Below are 12,788 nucleotides of genomic sequence, written 5' to 3'. Positions count from 1 at the left end.
CTGGAGTGAACAAAAGGCACTTCAGGCCTGCTGGGGTCAGAATGCGTATCTGTACGGTAGGCTGGACCCTTCACTAATCCAGCTCTGTTTCTAATGAGATTGGTTCCCCTTACAGCAAAAGGAGGTCCATGGCTTAATTTGCCAAGGGGACCATTGTCATGCAGCTTAGGGAAGCAAAATAATCTTATCAGTCTGAAGCTGAACCCTGCCCTCCAATTATACAGACAATGTTTAAGAGAGATAAAGAAAAAGTGATTTTCATGTATCCAGCAAAAGAAATGGATTGTCTAAAACCAAACATTCAGCTTCCTGCAGCTGCTGATAGACCTTTACACTCCAGCCACTGGCTATACCATTGCCACAACGCACTAACTACTATCTGTGCATGCTAACGCTGAACCAAATCCAAGCCAAATGGCACCAACAGCATCTACAGTGCAACTTATTGGTATAGCAGAGCCTCTACTCTTGTAGTACAGCCCGAGTGAAAGCCTGGGGCTGTCAGCTAAAGACAAGCAAACCCAAAGGGCAGGAAGAATCTGAAAATTTTTTTACCCCTTCTTGCTGAATCTCTGTCTCTGCCTCCCTACCCAATCCACCAGCTCCCCTTGGCTGCTATAGAGACTGTCCTCTTCTGGGAGTTCTGCATCCCACACAACGCAGCTAAAACAAAGAGCATTTTGGCAAATAACAGCCAGGCTTCATCTATTCTTTTTTCTATACAATTCATTCCATCAAAGTTGTTTAGCTGAACAAAAAACAGTGCTATCCTTTATTGTGAGGCTAACAATAAACTAACATGTGAGCACAGCGTGGGTCACAGATGTGTGCGCTTCATCATCAACCGTGGAGCCACTTCCCTGCTCGACTCACTTTTATAAAGCGTTAACCTCTTTGAGCTGGAATTCAGCTTGAGCACATAACCCAGGAAGCAAACAGTGTTAACACAACAGAAGCAGCCCCTGGATAAGAGACACACGAAGAGACGGACGTGCTTTGGAAACAGTCAGATCAACCACCTCAGTTTCCAAGGGGTTACCCACACAATAAAAATCTAGAGAGGAACTAAACTGGACAAATCCCAGCGGCTCTATTTTTAGTCATATCACCTGCACCAGAGGATCGTTATTTGTGCCTTTGAATAGGAGTGTTTACATTTTTTATCTCCTATGAAGAGACAGAAAAAAACAAACAAACAAAACTTTGGAGAGGGAATGTCTTCAAAACTCATTGTTAAGGATCTCTTGGAATACGTTCCAAGGACTGACCTCAAATCTGTAACCCAAGTTTAAGTACTCTTATCTCATCCCAAATAAAGTAACCCTCAAAGCATGACTGCTCCAAGAAAAAAAACTATGCAAAACCAGACCCTCCTTACAACTGCACTTTATGGGCTCAGATCCTATCTGCCAACGGAAAGCTTGCTCTCATATCCACCTCTAGCTCATATTACCTGTAAAATACAGGTGTAAAGTTGCCCTTTCCTTAGTGTACTGGGTCTGGCTGTGATGGACTTAATTTTCTTCGTAGCAGCTCGTATAGTGCTGTGCTTTGGATCTGTGACCAAAACAGTACTGATAACCTATTAATGTTTTAGCTGTTGCCGAACAGTGTTTGCACAGCACCAACGCTTTCTTTGTTTCTCACTCTGCCCCCCCAGTGAATAGATGGGAGGGTGCGCAAGAGGTTGGGAGGGGACACAACCAGGCAGACGACCCCAACTGACCAAAGAGATATTCCATCCCATCATGTTCAGCAATAAAACAGAGTGGAGTGGGGTTTGGGTAAGTCAGCCCTCTTTTGCTTGAGAACTGGATGGCCATCAGTCTACCTGTGGGAGGCAGCGAGTGATTGCCTTTGCATCATTTATTTTGTTTTCTTTCTTTTCTTCCTCCACTTCTCCTTCAATAGTTACGAAACTATTTTTATCTCGACCCATGAGTTTTCCTTTCTTCTTCCCCTGCCCCACTGAAGGTGGGATGAGGAGGCGAGCAAGCGGCTGTGTGGTGCTTAGCTGCCTCCCGGGGTTAAGCCACAACACTTAGTTACGTGCACTTGACTTTGCAACTGTAATGCTCATTTTAACCTGTGCAGTCCATTTGCATATAGGCATTACAGTATTGGAGAAGGAATTGTGTATCAAGCACCATATATTTCTTCCTGGCTATCACAGCTTGAGAGGATGGGTAAGGGGCTGCTCTTGGAGAAAAAGTTAGATATTTAACAACTTCTGGAATATTGGGCAGTGAGAGCTCCTGATGTTAATCTCTCTGCCTTGGAACCTCATCTGGGCAATGCAGGTAACACTCCAGACTCTCCTTCCAGAAGGGTAAGCACGTCCCTGTTTGTAGGGCACTCACAAGTAGTACAATAGTGTTTAAATAACACATGGTAAATGAGGCCCTAGAGCCATAATGAACCAGAAGAATAAAGAAAATCATTGTGAGGCAGCTGTCCTGTGCACTGAACGATACAGGAATCCCAAGGAGGTGGAGAAAAAGTAGTGTGTGCTCATTAGAGTAACTCGTAACGTAAAAACCCAAAGGGCTGGATTCAAGTAGCTAAAACTACCTTAATTTTAACATTTCTTAACTTCCAAATGTTTGAGTTGCAACCTTAATGCTGTTCTTTGAATGTTGCACACAAAAGCTAAACTTTTTCAAAACCTAAGTGCAGGATTTTGTCCTTGTAGCATCTTGTGGGCATCGCCAGGGCCACAGCAGCACTGCACTCACAGGCCCCACACAGACCACAGAGGTAAGAGATTTCCCAAAGGCTGCGGCCCAAAATTGAACACAATCCAGCTACAGCAGCTCAAGTTACCACCTATCAGTCTAATTGCACTAAGTGTCTGCACTCTTGGCCCAAAACAGCTTCAAGGGAAAACACGTGAGCCAAAAGCCTTTGCAAAATACAGCAAACATAGGAAATGAATGCCAGAAAGAGCGCCTGCCATAGGGCAACCTTAATATCAATGCAGAGGAGCAAACAGTAAAGGATCAGAGCTGAGCCCACAGGTCCTAGGCACAGGATGCAGGTCACCCCAGCCCACAGAGTGATACAAAAATCACAGAGGGAAAATCAGCAGAAAATCCCTCCACTGCTGTGTTTGTTTTTATACTTACTTGTTGGAGTAAAAGCCCATTTTCAACCCTTGAGGCTAATAAAACCCATGTTGATAGTATCATAGCAGCAAAACCACAGGCATCTGATAGCAGATAAAAATAAAACAACACGATCACATAGGGGGTCTCAGAGTAGGTGGTCTGAACGGTCCCTGTTTGACAAGCAGCACCAGCAGGTACCCAGTCTATTGAGGGTTTAGTACAACTTACCTGAAGACAGCCCTCTCTCACACCCTGACGATTCTGGAGCTTTTATGGGCTGCTGGACGAGTGACAAGCGTCTCTGCTGGCAACTACTGTGTTGATACCAGGTCAAAAGATGACACACAAAAGTATAGAGTGAATTTCTTTTGATTGTAGGTGGCTGATAAAATTTCTTGTACCCCTCTAGGCCTTCTTTTGTTAATGTAACATTAAAAAAGGGAATATTTCTAAAAAAGAGAATCTTTTCTTCCATACCAGTGAGGCACAGCACTGGCAAGGTTGTTAATGATGGGGGATACTTTGCCAGCAGGTGGATGCGACCTCCCCTGCCCACCACAACTAAAGTGCTTGGACAATATCTACTGCAAATTATTCTGCAGTATGCTACATCTATCTGGTAAGTCAAGTACACTTCTGAAACCTGACCACTTGGAGAGTCTGCCCAAACTGCAGGTCCCACACGTGCCACTCCATCTTCATGCAAGGATCCAGATGGATCCAAGAGTGATTATTGTACAGCAAACCTTATTATCCAAAGGAGCCCCATCAACACTGATACCACAGCATCCACCAACTCTATTCAAGAGCACATGGCATATTTGAAGAAACCCAGCCAAGATTTACTTTACTGTGCAACTCAGAACTGCCAAACCATCATTGTCTCTCTGACATGAAAAGACATGCACTAGGTTCCAGGCAGCCAAGCACTAAGCATCCCCGAAAGAGCAGACATACATACTTTAATTACTACGAATGAGCTCATATCCTCAGCTAGTGAGCTGAGCCAGGCATACTTGGATCAGCCCAAACCCAGGCTGAGAGACACACAACTCACCATCTTTCCTCAGGCAAAAGGAGCAGCTAAGTTAATAATAATAATAATAATAGTAGTAGTAATAATAATAGTAATAATAATAGTAATAATAATAATAGGTAGCCCAAGCAGTTTTCTTTAAAATGTTCACAATTAATACTTCTATATCAGATTCAATCAGTAAGAAGATGAGTTGGGATTAACTTCTGTGCTTCTGTGCATCCTGGCAAGTCAGCAAAGTTGCCTCACAGCTGAGCAGAATCTGGCCCTTGCCCGTTTCTTGGAAAAAGTGCAAAAATCCCAGAGAACAGCAGCACCGGATCAGTGAGGCACAGCACTGGCAAGGACACAAGGACCCTTGTAGCATTGCACCAAACCAACCCGACCAAAAGTCCTCTGAGCCACTTTGAGCAGTGCATTGGGTCTGTTTCTGTCCCTTGAAAGGTACGTGGCTGCCTGCAGGAACAGACTGAACTGTGAAGGTCTTGGAGATCTGGATAAAAAGGAATGGCAAGAGCACAAAAAAAAACAGGGCTAGCTGTTTCAAATGGTCCCCCACAGGGACTGGGATTGCTATCTTGGAACAGAAAGCAGAAAGTTCAATCTATGCATGCACAAACGCGCCAAGCACAAGCAGCCAGTCTCAAATAAGACATGTAAACAGCCCTGGTGCTGGCCACCTAAATCACTGCACACCCACCTAAACGCAGCATAGTCCAATTTTCAGTTCTGAACACTAAGCACTTTGGGAGATCAGGCCATGTTTAAATTAGCATCAACAAAAGGATCAGCAAAAGTGCCAAGTGTAAATACACAGTTTTTCTCCCCCTGCAGAGACAAAGCTTATTCTGCTCCCTGCCCCCAGCTTAAACTATGATTTTAGCATCTAAAAGTATTTCTCAGTTGAGAAAGGATACATTAAAATTCCCACTATTTTTTTTTTTTTAATTGACCAAACTATTTGTGTTATATAAAATCTGCGCTCACAGAGTCTTAACTCAGGGAACAAGTTTTACCTGAGGACATAAACAGTTGCTTTCTCTAATTCTACAGCATTTGTATCCCTAACAACACACAGGCATAGGAAGAATGCTGCAAGGAGGTTTTCCTCAAATAGACTGTGCATCTGACAACCTGGGATATTTTGAAGCAATTAAAATTACCACAGTGGATTTTTTGTTGATGTTGTTAATAATATTAATTAAATAAACTGTTCCAGGTACTGACAAAAGTTTGCATCAGTAGATCAGTTTCTGGGCCACAGCAATTAGTAGATACTATATAAACATTGCCAATCATCACACAGACGTTGGGTTCCCTGGGGTCTCTTGGCTATCGCTGACAGCTCCGATGGCTAAAACAGTGGATTTCCACATGACGTGAGCCAGATGCGTACATAGGGCTCTTGAGCTTGAAGTCGTTGCCTACATGAGGTTTCACACGGACCCTTCACGAGACATCCTGGCACCCACAGCAACCCCGTCCATCCATCCCTCCCCGACGGTGCCTCCTTTCCCTGGCACCACAAATACAGCCTCGCAGCTGGTTTTTCACAGCAGGAGCAGCAGCGCTTCTGGTCACAGCCCAGGACCACAAACACATGGGATTGGAAACACGTGTTTCTCTTCCTAGAAGCTCAGTTTGGTCCCCTCAGCTGTCAGTAAAAGTAAACTCTAAACATTTTAAGAGTCAGCAAGCGATGAATCCTCCCTCACAGCATTATCATCACAACCACTGGGAAATCCACGGTGTTTTCTGGAGCAGGCCTCAGGACAGGAGTGCACAGACACTTGCACCTTTGCTTACATGCTGTATTGATGCCCACAAAGACGCATCCCTGCTGACAAACCCAAACAACTCTCTAAGGCACCAAAATAGCCCCAGCTTCTGTGCTGCTGCTTCTCCTCCTCTCCCAACCGCAGCAGAACAGGCACTTGATATCCTAGAATACTTTGGGATGGAAGGGACCGTTAAAGCCCATCCAGTCCATCCCCCCTGCAATGGGCAGGGACATCTACAACCAGATCAGGTTGCTCAGAGCCCCGTCCAGCCTGGCCTTGAATGTTTCCAAGGATGGGGCATCTACCACCTCTCTGGGCAACCTGTGCCAGTGTTTCACCACCCTCATCAGGACAAATTTCTTCCTTATATCCAGTCTGAATCTCCCCTCTTTTAGTCTAAAACCATCACCCCTTGTCCTGTCCCAGCAGGCCTTGCTAAAAAGACTATCCCCATCTTTCTTGTAGGCCCCCTTTAAGTATTGAAAGGCTGCAATAAGGTCTCCCCGCAGCCTTCTCTTCTCCAGGCTGAACAACCCCAGCTCTCTCAGCCTTTCCTCATAGCAGCAGTGTTCCAGCCCTCTGATCATTTTTGTGGCCTCCTCTGGACCTGCTCCAACAGGTCCATGTCCTTCCTGTGCTGGAATATCCCTCCATTGATTTCCTCCTCCAACACCTCTCAGCTCTCTGAGGTCTTTAAACCGCTGCCCACTGACAGGCAGAGACACCTGAGGCAAAACCGAATGCAGCCCCCCCTTGCAAGAACCACTCAGCCACGGCTGCCAGGCCCAGCCGTCCTCCTTCGGTTCCCCAGACCCATCCCCTACAGCTCACCATGCAGCCACATCTCCAGAACGTTACCAGAAGAGACCAACAGTGGTTTTTAACTGGCTTTGATGAGGTTTTGGATTTTGTCACCTCTGCAAAGGAGAATTTCTCTGCCCCAGCACAGACCTCCCTCAGGTGGCCAAACTGCAGCCCACACAGCTGTGATGGATGGGCTGGCACATACGACCTCCAGCTGAGGAAAAAACATCTCCTGGGGCTAGAAACTCTTCAAGCAGCAGCCTGAGGTCCATCCAACCTCATCACTCACAACCCTTCACCAAGAGAAGGTATGGAGGTGGCCTGGGTTCAGCCCAGTCTTTAAACGATGTCTAAAGCATGCCTGTTCGCCCCTGGGGTCAAAAGCACAAACCTCATTACTGAGTTACACCACCGCACTGGAAAAGAAATCGTATCTGCTTTTCTCTTGAAAATCCTCCTTTTGCAGCCTGCAACTTTCAACGCATGGAAATCCTGGACACGCCTTGACACCATTGACGCATTCAGGGCTCCAAAACCAATATCAAAGTCTGACTAAAGCCATTCAGAAGCTGTTAGCATGTAGATTTTGGTGATAATTTGGTGAATGGACTTGTCAAACAAATTGCCTTTATTATGGACTGATTAAATGCAATCAAGGAGAAGTGCCTTTCCCCTCCCAACTCCAGCCCTCATCAGCTCAAACAAACACACTGAGCCAATTAGCAGGGAGGTGGCAAAAGCAGCTTTCACTTGAAGCCTGCCATTCTTGGGGGGAAAAAAAAACACCAACAACAAAAAATCTTTGTGCTTTCAAAGCCAGGAAGAGCCTCCAGGGAGAGCTCCGGAAAGCTACCCAGGGCTCACCTGCAGGGTGTGGATGGGGGTTATCAGTATTCATCTGGCTCGATGCCGGATCAGCTCCCTGAAACAAAGTGCTGCTCACATCCAGCTTGTGCCAAAAATAATGCAAAGAACATAAATATTAAAGCAGGCCCAGGGGGAGCAGCACTACTGCGGCTGTTATTCCTACAGCTTTATGTCCTGCAGCTGGGTTCTCCTGTGTCACAAAAAGGCATGAGCTCCCATCAAAGCTATTTCCATGCCTAGAAACCTAAGTTTTTGGCTTAGGTCCCTGCAGTGGATTCTCTGATGTCTGCAAATGGTTGAGTTCACAGCACAGCCTTTTCTGTACTGCAGCAGTAGTGAAGGGATCTGTCTCTGCTAATGTGAAACTCACAGCAATTGCACGGATCTGATGGCACTACCTTTCTGTCCAACATGCCTGAAATTAGCTAATGAATGGGAATGTTACTGAGGAGAATTGGAGCACAGCATCGTAATCACATGAGCCTAATTCCCTGCAGGTATGCAGCTGGAAATTAAATGGACACCTTGGCTGGCAGTGGGCAGAGCAGAATTTGACATGTGTTTGCATGATTTAGCTTCAGAGACAGGAACCCCACGGCTGGAGCTAGAGACAGCACACGGGATATGAGCAATAGCTGTTGACTAAGCTTTCGACTAAGCTTTCAGCGTCTGCATTTTAAGTTAGCACCAAAGACTGATTTTGGCCCCGTTTTCACTAACGTAGCACCTCTAAGGAGCAAGCTCTGTGCACTGCACGTGAACCACTGCCTCCCAGAGCCTACGCAGAGGAGCTATGGCATAGCTTCCTCTGGCAGCACAAGCCATTGCTTTGTCTTGGACTCCCACCACAAATAGAAAAGGGCTAAAACAAAGGTGAAGTTTTATCAACCGCGAGGGATTTCGGAGAGTTCATTGCCAGGACTGAGATTAGGATTAAGGGTTTGTAGTTAAAGCACAGAGACTCAAAAGACCAACCTCTTACCTCACACCTCATCACGGTCTTCAAGTGTCACCTTGAACATAAGGGGTATGTGACACATCACGACACTAGGTCCTGAGCCTTCAAACAGTCCTGAGCACAAGAACCGACCACAGCATGAGATTACATCAAGAGCCCGTACTACAAGCAGCCAGAGAGAAAAAGTCCAGGCCTTCTTAAGAAGTGGCTGCAAAGGGCCTGATAACTCCACTCTCTCCCCAAGGACCTGCTTCCTACCCCCACACCCTCCTGCAAACATCAATGTTTAAAGAACTATTAAAGAAAACAACTTCAAAACTCTTCACATAGTTCAAATACTTCACTTAAAAGGAATTTTAATTCTTACATCTCAGATTGCACCAGTCCCCAGCAGGACATGCGCTCATCATGTTCACGTTGTGGCGTTTGAGCTGTTCAAACAGGAGAGATGGAGCCACAATGTGAGACCGTGCGCTCAGAGGCCTGGGAGCGGAGACGACAGAGATCCCCACCAGCTCTACCTGTGCTTTCCCATGACCGAGTCAGTTCACCACACCTCTGGGCACCCTCTCAGGGTGTCTTCCCATGACCTATGTCAAAAAGAAGTCTTCCTGAAGCCAAGAGACACACACCTTGAAGACCCAGCCAGTGGGAGAGTATCGGGAGCAGTGGGACACGGGTGGATGTGCAATTCTTGGTAAGCCTTTCGGCCAGCCCTACTGCATAGCTGCAGTGTGTGAGTCCGATCAGTGCTGCTTGTATCTTGAGCTTACAGCTCAAGACTGGCCATCCCTAAGCTGCTTGTTCCAGGGCTGGAGCTATGCACTGTGTCTGGCCCATCACGAAAATGCCATGACCTATTACTAGCAGCAGCACCTCCCTGACAGCGCTGAGTCAAAGCAAGCTGAGAAGCCGGAGAAGCTTTGTTGCTAAACAAGGTCTACAGGACTGAGTTTAAAAAAACATTCTTCTCCAAAGAGCGCCAGCTGCTCTCTCTGGACAGTACTGCTATTTGCAACCTGGAAAAGCCCTTCCATCCCAATGAGCTGTGTCACCTCCCTCCAGCACGTGGGCAGCAGTCGAACTGCTGCAGAAACCTCTCATGGGATCACAGCAAGCCTTGCATTCCTGAGCAGCAATAATCAATACAAATCCATTCATCTCCTTGGGATGCAGACAATTCATGTTTCGGATGCACCACCTCTAGCTGGGATGGCATACGGTAAGGCTATAAGGCCTCCCCAGATATGTTCACCTGCTCAATTCCAGCCATGCTGGAGAAGAACCCAGAATACCCCGAAGTATAGAAAAAGTATGTAAGTGGCCAGAAACCATTATGGTCAAATAATGTTAAAAGGCTACCCCCCTTCCACTCCTCATGCCAGCTGACGATTCATATACAGGGATAACAGTAACAAACAAGGTGCTCCATCAGGTACGAAGGGTTATGTGGGCCACTACTCCTTCACAGAGGCACATCGTGCATGCCCTCAAGCACTGGAGGGAGACAAACGGGGTCTTTGCAAAATGTATTGGGGCAGCATAAGGTGTGATTTGGGAAATGCTGTACCTTCTCCTACCCCTTTCATCTTGTGGCTACCCAGCTCCTGAACTTACAAAACCATATTTGAGCTGCTACACGCTGGGTACAGCCCCTTCCTGCAGCAAACCATGTTTCCTGTCCCGCAATGTACAGTCAGTCGACAAGGCTGGGGACATTTGCCAAGCCTGCTATCAGAAAAACAGCCTGGATCTGGCAGAAGATTTCAACAGTTGTGGAAACTCATGGGAGGTTGTGCTGTTGGGATTACAGACCCTGCTTCAGAGCACAGCCTCGCCATGCACGTACACAGGGTTTTAAGCCACCCCTCTTCTCCCAAAGCATGACAATACAATTGGCTGTTGCAGAAAACATGATTTTGTTACCAGCAACCCTTCTTACCCATTATTTTAAAAGGACAGCATCTGCCCCCCCACCGCCAGCATCACCAAAGCCTACTGAATTTGCTTCCACTGCTCTGGCTATGTTGCGCACACACAGCATGAAGTGCCCTTGCTCTGGGACACGTTTGCATATTTTAATGCTTATCAATTTGGCGTGGCTGGGATGAACTTTATCTGTATTTTAGAAGGACCAGTACTTTCCCCATTGCAGCTTTAGCTCCTGTCTTGCCCACTCCGTGCACCCCTTCTGTATTAACTTGCTTGCAAGGAGGAGCACAGAGAAAGCTCAATGCCAAGAAAGCAGGAGATAAAAACACACCAGAAAGAGGGAAATGCGTCAGTCCTTTCCATTCAGAGGCAGATCTGCCTTGAATGGCAGCCCCCAGGACTGATCTGCCTCCAAAGGAGACTGAATCACAAGCAAGTCAGCCCCCTTCAATTCACATTAAGACTTCAAGCTACTGTATATACTCTCCCCCTCCACCCCAAGCTCCTCCTTTCTAACACAAATCTCTCACAGCACGCAGACACATGCACTCCCAGAAAGCGAGTAGCAGTGTTGTGATGTGTTGAAACCAGAGGCCAGTGAGATTCAGCTCTTGCTAATGGCACTTTTTCATCAGCAAACTATAATTGGCAGCTCTTATCCACTACAAGAGTTTTGCAACACATACCTAAAGAATATGTCAAACTAGATCTTCACACTAAGACCCAAAATTAGAACCAATATCCCAAAAGCAAAGTGGCTCTCACTAGCCAAACTAATCGATCCTGCACAACTGTAAAATGAGATCTGTTATATTTCCTCTGACCCATATGTAAATCCACAAAGAACAGAAGCAGAAAGGTAATTTTAAAGTGACTGATGCAGCTGTACAGTTATAAAGCTTATATGGGACTCCATACCTTCAAAGTGCTGTGTATTTACCTGCTGTGCACAACTCAAAACAAGTGCTATGAACATTATTAGATTCCAAAATTATTTAGAAATGAGATACTTCTTCTGGCTTAAGCAAACATAGGCTCAGAATATAATTCATTCTGTGCCTGTAACATGTCCTTTAGCTCAGCTCAGGGCGCTTTTGCAACAATCAGGAGCTGTATGTTAAGAGCAGGGGAATATGGCCCATTACAAAATAATTGGGTCTTGCTATGTTAGCTTTAATTTATGTCCCAGACCTTCCCAGTCTCCTAACTTAGCTCTTTTCACTCCTCAGAGAAACACAGCACAAAACCTGCTACAAACTTACACGAGTTAACAGTATTCCCTTCCTTGTTCCCAAAGTTACTCAGACTAACTCTGCTGAGTTAGTTTTGCTAAGGGTTGCCGAGACAGGCTTTTAACTCAAAATCCTCTTATGGAAGATCCTTTTCAGCAGCTTATTTTAAAAAGATTAAAATTAGTCCCCGCATAACTACCCCAGATCTGCTCACATCCCCTTTCCCTGAGCTGCTCCTGAGCACTGCAAGAAGAGCTCCCATCCATAAGCAGCCGGCCAGCATACGAAGGGATCGGCGCTTCTCCCCTACCTGAGAAGTCTGCAGAAGTCTTTGCAAAGTTGCTGAAAGCTGTCAAGCACATGAGTCCTACGAGGAAGGTGGAGGTGGGAGACACATCTGGGCAGCACATCCTTAAGTATCCTCACGGCTTGTTTTCTTCCAGAGAAAAGGAAAACGCTTTCTGCCCCAATCCAGCACTCCTCATTGCCCGGAGAACAGTGTCAGTCCCATTGCTTGGAAGGATCACAGCCAGCAGCGGGGAAGGAAAAGCGCTCGGCACACACACACACGCACACACACACATCCCTGGGAGTGAATGAATCCCGGCTGAGGGAGGCTGACGAATGAGACAGACCTACCTGAGCCTTGGCGGAGATCCCAGGGTCCTAAAAGCCATCGCCTCGCCCAAATTTGCTGCAGACTCTCACTGTGCAGCTGTCCAGCAGCGGCAGTGCAGGCTGTTGGGGGGACAGTCGGGGGGGCTGGTTTGGAGAAGCCCGGTTGCTGTCGGTTCAGATACCCAGGGATCTTGTCTCTCTGGTGCAGAGAGACAGACAGAAGGATGGGCAGTATTTTCAAAGGAGGGAGCCCAAAACAAAGTGCCTGAATTCACACAGATTTTTGGAGTGACGGGTATTTGTAGCTGCTGCTGAAATCAGTGTGAGCAGTGGTGTCCTGCCAGAGTGGCGACAGGACAATTCTTCAGCTGTGTCCGCTGTTGAGAGTGATCCTACAACAGAGGAGACTTTGCACAGGCCCAGGGATCAAACCCTCCTGGATCTCACTGCAGG

At 46.6% G+C, this 12,788-nt stretch overlaps 1 protein-coding gene across 2 annotated transcripts in view; it reads right to left on the bottom strand.

Moving 5' to 3' along the window:
* EVA1A (eva-1 homolog A, regulator of programmed cell death) overlaps positions 1 to 12,127 on the bottom strand; it is a gene marked incomplete at both ends in the record, with an annotated part of 209,026 nt that extends 196,899 nt beyond the window's left edge. For both annotated transcript variants that reach the window (XM_082305937.1, XM_082305936.1), the window contains one exon: positions 12,028 to 12,127. In XM_082305937.1, coding sequence (XP_082162063.1) covers positions 12,028 to 12,127 — 100 coding nt within the window. The remainder of the gene's footprint in view (positions 1 to 12,027) is intronic.
* Between the last annotated feature and the right edge of the window lie 661 nt (positions 12,128 to 12,788).

Source organism: Platalea leucorodia (assembly GCF_965183815.1).
Source record: "Platalea leucorodia genome assembly, chromosome: 3".
NCBI lineage: Eukaryota > Metazoa > Chordata > Aves > Pelecaniformes > Threskiornithidae > Platalea > Platalea leucorodia.
Note: the sequence above shows the minus strand (reverse complement) of the source record. Positions and strands in the feature narration are given on the sequence as shown.